The sequence below is a fragment of the Labeo rohita genome, chromosome 21, assembly GCF_022985175.1.
Source record: "Labeo rohita strain BAU-BD-2019 chromosome 21, IGBB_LRoh.1.0, whole genome shotgun sequence".
Classification (NCBI taxonomy): Eukaryota; Metazoa; Chordata; class Actinopteri; order Cypriniformes; family Cyprinidae; genus Labeo; species Labeo rohita.
In genome coordinates, this window is record NC_066889.1 from 1,489,896 (window position 1) to 1,505,161 (window position 15,266).

The window sequence follows — 15,266 nt, forward strand, 5'->3', positions numbered from 1 at the left end:
ATAAACATATGTTTTGTTAAGAAATTGACACCTGAGACTGATTCAACAATGACCTGATTCTTTTTTAAAACAAATCTGTTGAATTGGTTCAGGAATCACTTTGAAAGATTCATTTGTGAATCGGACTGATTGGATTGCAGATGTTCTTGAGTCAACAACTCACTGATTCAATGATGCGGTCAAAATGACCACAAACCAGTGTAACTTTGGAGCTTGAGAGTGTGATTGATGTTACCCACACACATGAAGGAAGTTACTAATGGTGAATTTTTAGTATTAATTATTATAAATGAAAACTAGTATGTCTGCATAACGTACATAACATTTTAACATTGGTGCATTGTATTTTTATACTATTTGTAGCCACATATTTACAGAAATGTAGTTTTTCATTATTTTAAAAGTTCTAAAATACTATATGGTGCATATTTTACATGCTTCAATTACCAGTGACAAGTTGACATTTTAGTATATTAAAGTTTATATAAATGTTTTGACATATATTCATAGTGTATATTAAGATTTAGCAAGAATACAAAAAGTTTGCTTATTTGTACATTATACATACAAATATTAATAGACGCACTATTTGGGGGAAAAGTCAAATTGCATTTTTTCTGAAAAGAAGTGTGATTGCAAATGTGATTTAAAAAACAAAAAACAGGTTTAAATAAGGTTTCAGTTTGCTTGTGGCTGCACGATTTGGCTAAAATTGATTATACCAATATGGCAATAATAATAATAATAATAACAACATATAAAAATATATTATAGTTATAATAATTATACACAAATAAGAAATAATACTATTGAACTGGTGCTGCAAAATATGACAAATATTTTGTGATTATATCAATACAGCTGTAAAATAACAACAACAACAATAATTATTTTATTTTAAATTATAAAAGTAAAATTACAATACTAATATTTATATGTGACCCAGGACCAAAAAAATAGTCATAAGGGTTAATTTTTTAAAACTGAGATTTATGAATCATCTAAAAAAGCTGAATTAATAAGCTTTCCAATGATGTAAGTTTGTTAGTATAGGACAATATTTAGCCGATACAACTATTTGAAAATCTGGAGGTGCAAAAAAAATCTAAATATTGAGAAAATCACCTCTAAAGTTGTCTAAATGAAGTTCTTATCAATGCATATCACTAATCAAAAATTAAGTTTTGATATATTTGCAGTAGGAAATTTTTACAAAATATCTTCATGGAACATGATCTTTACATAATATCCTAATGATTTTTGGCATAAAAGAAAAATCAATCATTTTGACCCATACAGTGTATTTTTGGCTAATGCTACAAATATACCCGTGCGAATTATGACTGGTTTTGTGGTCTAGGGTCACATATGTCTTTTTGCTTAATTTTTCAAATGTTAAACTTTCAAACTTTCATTTTGACAGAAAACCACAGGAATATGTTGCTATGATTCACTCTGAAAAACGTGGCGCACGTATTGTATTAAATTGTAGCCTTCTTGGCATGATAATCACACTAAGCCACATTGTGATTTGGGTGTCATTTCAATTAATCATGCAGTCCTGCACTAATCTTTCTAGTGCTGGCTGTTTGTGTACCTCATCCACCCCTGTGCAAGTTTCGGCTGCTTAAACAGGACTACAACTCAGAGGTTTATAAACAGCATGGACTAAAACCTTGCTGAAAGTCGAATGAAACAGTAAGGTGAGTGTTTGATTAAAGCAGAGCCGGGCCGCTGTCCCGCAGAGTTTCCCTCCAGGATGAGTTGAGCGTCACAGGCATATGAGATGGATGAAAAAATAATACGCTTTGGATTGAAGCGTCTGCTAAATGACTAAATGTAAATGTAAATGAAAGCCGGAGCTGAACTCTGCGGGACGGCGCGTGTTAGTGACAGACGCATGCGGGACAGTCGTACACACCTGCAGGGGCCGCACCAGTCCGTTTGTTGGTTGAGGCCAAAGCGAGCGCGGCATTTCTTTGGCGAGCCGGGGTCTGAGCGAAAGGCAGCATGCGTGCAGAGAAAGAGACAGCGCAGAGAGAGAAGATGAGGCAGGAGGAGATGAAGGGGAAAGAAGGTCGCCGGAGCAGAGAGGTTAGCCGTCCAAACACCAGGAGAAAGAGAAAAGCAATCACAGTCAAATCAGCGCTCCCGCGTAAATCAAGCCCACTGCAAATAAATAGAGCTAAGTAATAACATGTTAGCTGCTAGTCCATGCACATCGACTACTACACTGTAAAAAAAGGATTTTACACAAAGATGAAGATATGGAAGCTTGTTTCTGCCACTGAATAAAAAATAAAGGTAACTTGCCTCACAAATTTGGCTTTTTTTTTCACACAAGTGAAGCTTACATCTCTTTTCTCAGAATAGCATGATGTGAACATATTAATGAAAATGTCAAAATTGTGAGCTGACTTTTTTCTGTGACTTTACAATGTGCAATGGCAAGTTCATATCTCACAATTTTGAGGTCAGAAAAAAAAAAAAAAAAAAAAAAAAACCCTGAGCAGCAGCTGAGATAAAAAATAGAGTTTAGATATAAACTCGGAAAAAAGTCAGAATTGCAAGATATAAAATTGGAATTCTGAAGGAAAAAAGTCAGAATTGAATGATACAATTCAATTTTTTAGGGGAAAAGTCTGTGAGATACAAACTCAGAATTTTGAGGAAAAGTCATAATTGCAAAATATAAATTCAGAATTGCAAGAAAAAGACAGAATTCTGCATTATTATATCAAATGTAGAAATTGTGAGATATAAACTCAGAATTTTGATAAGAGAAGATACAAAGTTTCAACTACTATTTTTATTTTTTCTATCCCGTGGTGGGAACGAGCTCCCATACAAAAATTATTTGAGTAAACGTGTATACTATTTTACACATATGTCCACAGTTGAACACGCAGCCTTTCAAAGCTCTCCATTTAACAGAGAACATGCACACTGGAAACGCTCCTCCCTGTCCAGCATCTGTGCCACTTCTTTCCAAAAGTTATGAATGATACGCACTCATCTGAACTAGATTTGTGTGCATCCCTTAATCCCTTCACTCCACGCTATTTGGGTATCATTATTTTATTTTATTTTTTGCAGGTTTATTTCCTGCAATAAATAGAGTCAATTTAGTTTCCATACATGTTAATCAAAAGTTGACAGAACAGTGGACGGAGTCTGAATGAACGGCTCTTCTTCAGCAGAATAATGTCATTGACGGCTCGGCTGCTGAAGCAGTTTGATGACAAGACACCAAAGTTCTTCTGCTGAGTGATGTAGTGCACTAGTGTCGCTGTAGGTTGGTGACAAGTGTGTGATCATCTGCTCTGAACGTAGCAGCTCTTCCAATCAGTTTCAGTGATCAGTTTTATCTTTGATATTTTTGTATATGAAACAGAGAATGTTCCTCATGTCGTGTATGAATGTGATCTGTCTCTTAAATATGTGAAAACACAAAGACATGTACCTGTGCTGGAGTCCTGCTGCTTGTCTCGTTTCCTTCGCTTCTTTTTGCCCTGTGGTGATGAAACAAGAGAAGGACGTGACCATCAAACACACACACACACACACACACACACACACACACACAGTGTTCAATCATGCTAATTACACATCACTCAATGTAAACTCCTGAATCTGTCTGATTTCTGCACACATATCTGTTTTTTCCACCCCCTGCTTTCCCAACCAAATACACTATGTGTGTGTGTGTGTGTGTGCATGTATGTGTGTGTGTATGTACAGGTGTGTGTGTGTGGACAGACACATCCGCACAGCAGCGCTGCAGTTAATATCTTTGCGTGGGTTGCGTGTTTCCTGTTTACATGTAGGTGACGGCTCTAAATGTAGGTGAAATTTCTGTTCACATGTGATGAGTGTCAATCTCTGAGAGAGATGTTACTTCCTGAAAATATTCAAATACCAAAAAAGGTAAAAAAACACTGCTATTTTAATATTTATATATTATTACACTTTTATACATATTTTTAATTAGGTTTTAATTTTATACTCTTCATTATAGTTAATTATAGTCATTTTTATGTCCTCTTATGTGTTTTTTAAAATGATTAATTTAAGTTATATTTTAGTTTTATTTTATGGGTGTTAATCTCTGAGAGAGATGCTGTTTCCTTCCAAAGTTGTACATTTAACTAATGCAAAAAAACTTAAATATTTGCAAATGAAGCACCGTTTCCATTCCGTGTGTTCAAGAGAACAAAATCATCACTTTCTAGTAAAACAGTGCAAAGCATCAATAATAAAAATAAAACTTGCTGCAAACGTGCAGTGCTTGTTTTCCTACACAGTAAAGGACTTTATAAATGACAAATTACTAAGTTGTATTTTATTGCACTTCATGTATGTCTGACAAAATATTGCACATTTTAAGATTTTATGCACATCTTGGCATTTCCATCCAGTGTTTTTAAACAATATTCCAAACTGCACATAAAAAAAGCTTTTAAAGTGTAGGGCAGGTCCAGTTCATCTGAGCAGGAATACTCCTATTTAATGCTGTTTTACGTAATCTTCAGTGAGTAATAACAAGTAGTCATCAGTAGTCATTAACTAATGTTATAAAACAGATAGTTCCTGTCCTTGGTTCTGGTTGGTTGAGCCGCATTTGAAACTGTCATAAATTACCTTTGTTTACATCTATGTGTTTCTTGGCAACCACTTTGTTGCTACAACAACAGTTTCTGAGGAACTACATTGTTTGGCTGAAGAATTATGTTATTATTATATTTATATATATTATTATTTATATTTATTATGTATTATATTCATTAATATCATTACACTTTATTTGCTCTGTTTTATTTTAATACATCTATGGAATAACCATCCCTTAGCTGTTAGAAATTCACTGTAAACTATGGATTCTTGGGGCTTATTGCTTTATTAACAGATACCATATTTGATTTGGAAAATGCATTGAAATGAACATTAACATTAACATTAATAAATGCTGGAAAGGTATCATTACTTGTTAGGTTATGTCAACAAATGTTAACCTTAATGTAAAGCATTGCCGTATAATCAATGTAATAAAAAAAATGACAAAGGCAAACCCTTTTTTTCCATTTAGAATAACATGCACAATAAAACACAAGCATAGCAATATCATTTTAGCATTATTTATATACTATTATATTTTGAATTTGTTTGTATTTTTATATTTATTTATTTTTTGTAATTCTGTTGTGTGTTTTGTCTTTTTTAAATAGCTTAATGTTATTTAATTTACTTTTAAATTAGTTTTATATTTTATTTCTAGTTAGTAATTTTAGTGCCTCAACAAATTAGAAATCTTGCCTCGGCAACTAATTGAAGCTAATTTTTCATCTAATATGTATATTTTATTTTACTGCAGCTTTATTTCAAGGAACTGACACGTTATAGTTGTTGTAGTTCTAATTAACAATAACCCTGATGTATAAGAACTATAACTACAGCAGTCAACACTTGAAGTGGATCAAAAAAGTTCATCAAAGTTATCCTAAGACAAGAATGGGTATTGTTTTAGTTTTAGGACGACACTGATGAATGGTTCTGATCCACTTCAAATGTTGAGTACTATAGCTGACAGTCCAATAGATGCAGTCTGAATGATTTCACAGTGATGGAACTGAACGCACCAGTCAAGAGTTTGAATACTAGATTGTAATTTTCCTCACTTGTGAAGCACTTACGTAGTTGTCACGGGCCGACCAGCTGGGATAAAGCTGCATGTGAAGCTGCCGCTCCTTCCGTGCCAGTTCATAGTACTTGGCCTGTTCCTCGCGGGTCAGAGCGTGCCACTGTTACACACACAAACACGCACACGTAAGTCAAAAACACTCCCAGACGCTAATCCTCATAAGAGATGAAGCGGATGGACACAAACCCGTCGGCCCAGGATCTGGTTGATGGCGGCGCTCTCCTTCAGCGTGCATTCGGCGATCACTTTAGCCCGCATCTCCTTCATGTACAGCATGAATGCATTCAGCGGCTTCTTGATCACCGGCTTCTTGGGCTCCTTCTCACGCTTCGCCTCTGGATGAGATTTGCTGAGGTACGTGATGAAGAAGAAAGAGAAGACACTTTATTACACAACTGAACATTGGAATAAGCGTCCCATTACTTGAAATCAACAAAGGCACAAAGCACTGCATATATATCTCACAAACAAATGAAAGAATATGAGGTATTAAAATTAAAATGCTCTAGAACTTCTACAGAGATTATGAATGAAAAACACATATTCAGAAAAGATCACAAAGTACACTACCAGTCAAAACGTTTTGAACGGTAAGATCTGCAATGTTTTTTCAAATCTAAAGTACAGCACAAACAGTAAAATTTTGAAATATTTTTACCATTCAAAATAACTGCTTTCTATTTGAAAATATTTTAAAATGTAATTTATTCCTGTGATTTTTACAGCATCATTACTCCAGTCACATGATCCTTCAGAAATCATTCTAATATTCTGCTTTGCTGTTTAAAAAACATTTATTATTATTATTATTATGCTGGTAACAGCTGAGCAGACTTTTCCAGGTTTCTTTGATGAATATAAAGTTTAGAAGAACAGCATTTATCTGAAACAGAAATCTTTTGTAACATTATAAATGTCTTTATCATCACTTTTGATCACTTTAAAGCATCCTTGCTAAATAAAGTATTCATTTGTATAACTTTTTAGCAACAAAAAAAAAAAGATAAATAATTATACAGACTCCAAGCTTTTAAAAAGTATGGTGTATGATGTTACAAAATAAATGCTGATCTTTGGATCTCTCTATTCATAGATGAATTCTGAAAAAAATGTACTCCGCTGTTTAAAATATTGATATAATAAAAAATGTTTCTTTGTTGTTTACAGAAAATCAGCATATTAGAATGATTTCTGAAGGATCATGTGACACTGAAGACTGAAGCAATGATGCTAAAAATTCAGCTTTGATCGCAGGAATAAATTACACTTTAAAATATATTCAAATAGAAAGCAGTTAATTAAATAGTAAAAATATTTTAGAATTTAACTGTTTTGCTGTACTTCGAATCAAATAAATGCAGGCTTTGAAAAAAAGCATATGTGCTCCAGGAAAACTAGGCTTCAAACGTAATCATACATTGCCTTTTTTGTGTTGCGATCAAAATGCAGCACTTAAAAAAAAACGGCACAAACATTCAATAAAACAAGTGTGCTTAAATTTTAGAAAAATAACTTAAAGAGTTTCCAGGTCTGTTCTGTGCACTGAGTTGAAAGTCTCAGATCTGGAGGAGAACTTACACATAAATGCTCCTGTCGAACTGGTCGTGCTCCTGTTTGCCAGAAGGAGGCACTATAGCGGGGTGTGGGATGCCTGTAGGGTGCATGCCGGACTGAAGCATCAGAGAATGAGAGAACCTACACACACACATGCAAAAACATGACAGTTATTTTCTAGATCTCTCTGTATTAAAAGGGAACTCCCCATACTTTGCAATGACAAACAAAGTGTCGGTATGAGTTCCCTTTATTGAAGCATCACCGCGTCATGTGACCAGCAGCCGGCGCTCTTTCTGCACCGCTGAAGCGCCGCGAGCGTGTCAAACTGCAACTCACACACAGAGCCTCGTTCTGCATGAGGGAAAAGGGGAAAACAAACACGCCATCCGAAGCATTCAATAAAGACTCTCCAATCTGTGCGAGACAAATATCATTTCAAAGCCGACTTTACAGCAGCACTAATATTTGAACAGGCAATCCTGATGGGAAAGGACAGCGGAAAGCCGACCGAAGGAGGATTAGAGCCGCCGCTCCTCCGGCTCAACAAAGCGTCCCGACACGCTCGCGGCTCGAGACTCTGTTCTGGATTTGTGCCCGCGACACGGGAAGAATTGAACAAAGATGTGCGTCGTCTGTTGACATCTGAATAAAACCATTTCCACAGCCTGGATTTATTACTGCATGTAAGCATATTAACATGATTTGTTCATCTAATTCGGGTTTTGGGTTACAAAGGAAGGATTTGATCACAGAGTTGACGTCTGATGGGAAAAACCACAGCCATGGGTTGGTGCCAGACGGCCGGCTTTGAGCGGCCCGCACATGGGGAGAGGAACCGTCACCTCACAGAGTCACTCTGAGACGGAGCTGACCAAACAAAACACTCGAGAAGAGCGGATGGGTGCCACAGGGACCTGCGCTCTATAAACACGCCACTGAGCGACATCTGGGTTACTTTCTGACTGGACGTTGAGTGTGTTGTTGTGAAAACACATTCACAAGAATGTACTTTAACGTACAAAAAGAAACAACATCAGCATACAGCTGCAGGCCTTTCTTATGATCAGTCAGCCCAGTGTAACTGTATATTTCCACAGAGACCAATATCAACCTTCCTGTTGTGTTGTGGGTATGATGTTTGTGTCAGAATAGGCCCTTATTGGTTTCCATGCAATTTGATAGAAATCAACACTACAAAAAAACACTAACATGTCTCTTCTGCTCATCAAGGCTACATTTATATGTGACCCTGGACAACAAAACCATCATCTGACAGCTGAATAAATATTTTTTGTAATATTCACTGATGTATGGTTTGTTAGGACAATATTTGGCTGAGATGCAACTATTTGAAAATCTGGAAGCCGAGGGTGCATAAAAATCACAGTATTGAGAAAATCGCCTATAAAGTTGTCCAGATGAAGTCCTTAGCAATGCATATTACTAATCAAAAATAAGTTTCGATATATTTAAGGTAGGACATTTACCTGATGATTTTTTATCCTAATGAAAAATTGCTCATTTTGACCAAAACTATGTATTGTTAGCTATTGCAAAAAATTTACTCAAGCTACTTAAGACTGGTTTTGTGGTCCAGGGTCACATATGATCAAAAATACAGAAAAAAAAAAAACCCCTGTAATTTTATGAAATATTATTACAATTTAAAATAATAGGTTTATACTTTACTATACTTTGAAATATAATTTATTTCTGTGATGCAAAGCTGAATTTTCAGCATCATTACTGCACTTTTCAGTGTCATATGATCCTTCAGAAATCATTCTAATATGCTGATTTATTATCAATGTTGGAAACCGTTGTGCTGCTTAATATATTTTTGGAACATGGATTCTTTTATGAATGAAAAGAAATTAAAAAGAACAGCATTTATTCAAAATGTATTACACATTTATCAATTTAACACATTCTTGCTGAGGTAAAGTATTATTATTATTATTATTTTATTTTTAAAGAAAGAAAATTGGACTGACCCCAAACTTTTGAACAGTAGTGTATATTACAAATATTTCTATTTTGAATAAATGCTGTTCTTTTGTACTTTTCAACAAAGAATCCAGAAAAAAAATAATCAAAAATCAAGTTCCAAAAATATTAAGATAAAATGGGTTTCTCATACTTATTTTCAGTGCTGCAACAGACTGAAATCCAAAAAAAAAAAATAACAAACAAAAAAAAAAAAACAATTTCACAGACTACAAATATGAAAAAACAGTGAACTTTTCCCTTCATGATTCAGAAGACAAGACTTCGATTTCAAGTAAACTTCCGAGACTTTGAGTCTAGTTCTCATGTGTTTCATATTTAGTCTTTAAGAAGCTACAGTAACAGTTTTCTGTTTTGTTTTTTGAATGTTTGCTCTTATTCAAATCAGGTGATTTGCAAATCTGTTGAAATGCATGGAAACCAAAAGGTGGCCGATTATGACCGCCAACACAGTTGTGGTCTCCAAAATGTGAGCAATCTTTCCAAAACACCTGTGCATGCACATTCATGACTCTAAATAGAAAAGAATTCAAGACGAAATAAGTTTACCCAGTGTTTTAGAAAACAAATGTGGGTCAAACTGACCCATAATACAATAGAAGACTTCTTTACTTTACATACCAGCACTAGATCTACCAATGTAAGGATGACATATTAAAGCACACGTTGGCTGTGCCTGCATTCACAGTATATCATGACATCTCGTAACCTTCATTAAAGGAACGTTTTGGGTTCATTCAGTTCAAGCTCTGCTGAAAGCATTTGTTTCAACTCTCAGTTGAAAAACATGTAAAAAGGCCTGTTCACACAAATAATGAAAGCTGTAACAACCAACATAGAACACTATGTGAGTCAATGCCCACCATGAACTGTTCAACTATCAACATTCTTCAAAATATCTTCTTTTGTTTCCAACAGAAGAAAGAAACCCATCCAAGTCTGGAACAACCTGAGAGGGAGTAACTGGGTTTTTTTGGGTGAACTGACCTTTAAGACTTTATTATTGTTATAGTTATCATTTTTGGTGTGAACAGCCCTTTACAAGGCAGGGAAACGCGGCCAGGCCATAAACGCTGACAATACATGCTGTATCAGAAGCAGAAGCACTTAAAACTTACATTTCCACTCAGGTCTTGACCATTTAAAACTACTAGTAATGCACTGCGTACAAGCTCAAATAATAGACGTTTTAACTAAATAAAGGCCAAATCAAACTGTTTTAGCGCGGAACCCGTAACATGACTCATTTTAGCTGTAGTTGGGATCCATAACTGGCGGTTCTGGCGCTGACAGGAGCAGGACGTGAGCTCAGCGGCAACACACATACGGCTGAAGCGTCAGCGGGAAGCACAGGTGAGGCTCTGGTACTGTACCTGGGGAATGAGGAGCTGCTCTGGAGGCTGGAGGAGAAGGACTGTCTGAAGCCGCAGGAGGGCAGAGAATAGACAGGCTGATTGGGCCTGTGGGTCGGGGGACAGAGTTAGAGCCTCCGGCCGGTTTGACAGGAAGATTTCCTGATGATTGAACTGTTTTCAAACACTGAATACTGTGTTTGGGGTGGGACTAACTGTTTGTCTGACCAATGGAGCCAGGAAACCGCTTTGAAAACAATTCTAGCACCACAGGATACACACGCTCAACTTCAATACTAGGGCTAGAAATTTGATCAAGCAGGGCGTGTTGCTTCAAAAAAATAAAATAAAATAAAATATATATATATATATATATTGCAACTTTTTAATGCAAAAAAAAACAAACTTAAAAATAAAAATTAATAAAAACTATATAGACAAAATTATATATATATATATATATATATATATATATATATATATAAGTTTGTTGTTACATTTTTAGGTCGGTCTGCTTCAGTGCTCATCAATGTCAAAATGTTTCAGGTGACCAATTAAATCATAGAAGGCGGGGCATTACTGCGCATGAATTACCGAGCATGAATTTTTAACACTCCTTCATTTTCACACTATGCATATTTCTGATTCTTCACTTTACAGAAGTTTCCAGGTGACAGTTTGTTTTCTTCAGCCATGACAGACGCCAGGTAATGGTTAATGGAGAGCATGATGCTAGCAACACCAACACATGGGTTCAATTACCAGATCCACACTGACAGAAAATACATCTCCAACACGCTGGACGATGAAAACATCTGTCAGATCAATCTGACACTAAAACAACATCAGCTGAATTTCTCTCTAAGTCAGCTCACCACTTTATCACAAAAAATACCACAGAGATTTAAATCAGCACTAAACAATGTAATAACTGCAGATAATGTAAAATAATAATGTAAAAAAAATACTTTGAGTTTAAATCAAATTTTTCAAAAAATAAAATTAAGTATTTTTTTTTACATTGCGAGAAATATATTTGTGAAATTTTATAATGAAATAAAAAATGCTATTTCATTACCACACATTTTTTAAAAATCTAAATTTTTTAACTTTTTTTTAAAATACTAACTGCTTAAATATTTTACATTTAAAGTTTAAAATCAGTAACTTTAAAAAACACTAGTAAATAAATTAAACTAAAAATGGGACACAAATTAATGGCACAGGTCATTTAAAAAAAAAAAAAAAAAGAAAAAAAAAAATCACACAATTCAATTTTTTTAAACTAAAATGTCCATGTTGTAATTAAACAAGCCTACATTAATTGTAATGTAGTAATAGCCTAATAAAAATGTTTTGTGTCTATAAACAAATTATACTGAAAGAGAATTAGTATACTGTAAACATTGTTCCATTTATACAATTTATACAACAGTGAATACTGTATACATTTTTACACTATGTTCATAATATAATACATTTCTCATGCAATAAACTTTTCTTTATATTTATACTAAATATCCCACTGATTATATTAAATAATACTGTTTATTACATTATGTGCACTTATTACATTATGCTTTTTTATTGTGTTGCTATACACCTAAATGTACAGCGGCCCTTAAAAGTATTTGACCACTTCATATTTAAAGTCCCAATAACAGAGGAATGAGCGTCATTCATCAGATCAACAGTCTGTATCTGCATGTGCATGTCAAATATGATGGGATTAAATATTTATAACACTCACATAATTTGCCGTCAATAATAGAAGACATGGAAACATTTTCTCCTCCCTGATAGCTGATAAATCTGTGTTCGTTTTGCTATCCGAACTATGGTTACAGGTGTGCAATATTTATATTTTTCTCTGTTTGGCCAATGTTAAAAATAGTTTTTATTTTTTTTTTTCCAAACAAAGCCATGAAAGCCATGAATGAATCATTTGAGTCAATGATTCAATGATCCATTTGTAAAGACCGTCACTTGCTTTGTTTCTAAATGGATCAGTCAATTTGAACAAATCATTTGAAAGAATGATTCAATGAGTCATTCATTAAAACAGGGACTTGCTGCCACCTACTGATGGTTTAGTGTCATATTTATTTATCCATGTTGCAAAATAGTTAAATTATCATTACTGAGAAAATCCCAGTAAATATAATTAATTGTCAATATCGCACACCCCTAACTATGGTCAGCTGTATTTTAATCTCTTATTCTTTCACTTGACGCTCATTTGTGGAGTCATGAGCCATCAGAAGCGCGAATTCATCTCTCTTACATCGGCAGATAAGATGTGAGATGTTTGGACGCTGAAGAGACTGTAGATGTGCGGCATGCGGCTCAATCTTACCAGTTCATGGACGGGGTGATCTGGCCTTGAGGCAGCTGGTAGAAACCGGAGATTTCCTGCGACTGATGCCTGTGAACACCTGTAAGACAGCAAAAGGAGGATGGCCATTATTAACATGCCGGGAACCCGCCATTACATCGGCCTCGTCTCAAAGGTCAAACGCCTTGATCCCCGGGGCCAGACGGCTAGAGAGAAAGAGCCGGCCGTCTTTTCCCGCAGTTACTGTTAATGAGTGTGATGCTTCACATGGAGACGCAAGAGAAATGATGCAGAAATGCAGTTGCAATTCACAAGTTGCTTTTTCATTAAAGGAAACCAAATATTCAAAATTCAGCGTTAAGCTCCAATACTGATCCACCACTATTCTGAATATTAACTGAGTTATTTAGACCGCCATTCAAAAGTTCAGGATTAGTAAGATTTGTTAAATGTTTTTTTAAAGAAGTTCCATGATCATCAAGAAATTCAGAAAAAAACAGTAATATTGTAAATATATTATTGCTATTTGAAATAATGTTTTTCTATTTTATTACACTTTAAAATGTAATTATTTCTGTGATGCAAAGCTGAATTTTCAGCATCATTACTCCAGCGTTCAGTGTCACATGATCCTTCAGAAATCATTCTAATATGTTGATTTCTTTTTTTTGGAACCTCCTATTTTTTTCCAGGATTCTTGAAAAAAAGAAAAAGAACAACATTTATTTAAAATCGAATAATATTTATATAATTCTATTTTAATATTTAAGAATATTAATAAACATTAAATAAATAGTTTTTAAACTATAGAACAAAAAGTACATTTTTTACAGCCCAATGAAAATAATGTAAAACAGCCTGATGCAATTTCTCCATATTACATATAATTTTTCCTAAATACATTTTACCTGTTTTTTCAAATGGTTTAATTTAATTTAATTTAATTTTAATAATCAAAAAGCATGTCTAATCAACTGATTAAAAAAAAAACTTTAATAACTATTTAATAAATTATAATAATTAATATTACTTTTATTACTATTTACAAAATAGAGCCATATGTACTGTTCTATTTATTTATTTATTTATTCATCTTTCAATTTTTCTAGATTTATGATTTAATACACATTTATTTTCAAAAACAGTGGTGATTAAATAAATGCGTAACACATTTAAATGTGTTTAATTAACATTTTAAAATGCAATCAAATGAAAATTGAACAATTCCTTTGATTTTGGCCATTTATGTTTAGGTTTACAGTTTAAATTAAAACATGGAAGAAAAATGGTGCTCATCATTTTTACTTCAAGAAGTGAAGTCTACTGGACAATAGTGATATATTTCTGACTTTTATTTTGGCGGTTTGTAGCGAAGAGATTTAAGTTTCAGTGGGTATTTGGTGGTAGTTTTTTTCTCAAATGAACTGGTGAAATGCTGCTGAAGTGACTCTCAGAGCAGCTCTGGAGATGAAATTCATTTGTTCACGTCCTGACATACAAAGATTCAGATAAGAAATTCTGTGACATTTTGCATTATACTGTAAATTCCATTTTTATGACTGTACTCTGCATCATGGTAATCACAGGGTTTTAGATACACAACACAGCACAGTAAAAAGCTTCATAAGAAGACTTCAGGAGCCTCTCAAAAATGATTCTTTCATAACTTCAGGACACTTTCAGTTATGATTCATTTAACCATCAACAGATGTTTCTCCAAAAAGGCTTTATTAGAAATGGAAATGACATCTAGATGAGTCAGTAGCTGTCATACGGTAGGAGTTCAGAGCTGGAGAGGCACTCATATTGAGATCTAAGCGCACTTTGAGACATTATTGAGACGTCTTCTGAGAGGAGACGCAGACGAGATTACAGAGATCGGGACTTGATGTAATCTTAATGCCGTCTAAGTGGACAGCGTCATATTTTGAGTAACTAAATGGCTTTATGACTAAACTGGAATGTCGTCTGCAGGTAAAACTTATTTGATGGCATTTCGTGATTTTATAATTGCAAAAAACAACAAAGCATCAGCGTCACTGTGCTTTTCTGCAGGAAGTCATTTGTCAGCAGCACCCCGCAGTTAAGAGCGACCCCGAGCAACCGGTGTTTGCTGAAGAATGCTGCATGATGACTATAATTTGCATTTGCTCTGGGCCTGTTTGCGAAGCGAACCCTCAATAAATCTGCCGTGCTGGAATGTGACTGAGTCAATCGGCTCATCCTGAGAGAACGGCTCTACCTGAGAACCTGCGGCTCGCGCTTCACTCCAAAACAAACGCCGGAGACCATTAAAGTCCGCATCTTATTGTGAACG

General features: G+C 34.7%; 1 protein-coding gene across 4 annotated transcripts in view; it reads right to left on the minus strand.

Moving 5' to 3' along the window:
* Positions 1-15,266, minus strand: part of tcf7 (transcription factor 7) — a 54,929-nt gene that overhangs the window by 1,416 nt on the left and 38,247 nt on the right. The window contains exons 5-10 of one of the 4 annotated variants that reach the window (XM_051093128.1): positions 12,971-13,049; positions 10,636-10,722; positions 7,277-7,393; positions 5,885-6,047; positions 5,676-5,798; positions 3,464-3,512 (exon numbers count right to left, since the gene is read on the minus strand). In XM_051093128.1, coding sequence (XP_050949085.1) covers positions 3,464-3,512; positions 5,676-5,798; positions 5,885-6,047; positions 7,277-7,393; positions 10,636-10,722; positions 12,971-13,049 — 618 coding nt within the window. The remainder of the gene's footprint in view (positions 1-3,463; positions 3,513-5,675; positions 5,799-5,884; positions 6,048-7,276; positions 7,394-10,635; positions 10,723-12,970; positions 13,050-15,266) is intronic. The other 3 variants (XM_051093129.1, XM_051093130.1, XM_051093131.1) reach the window with 3 other exon arrangements.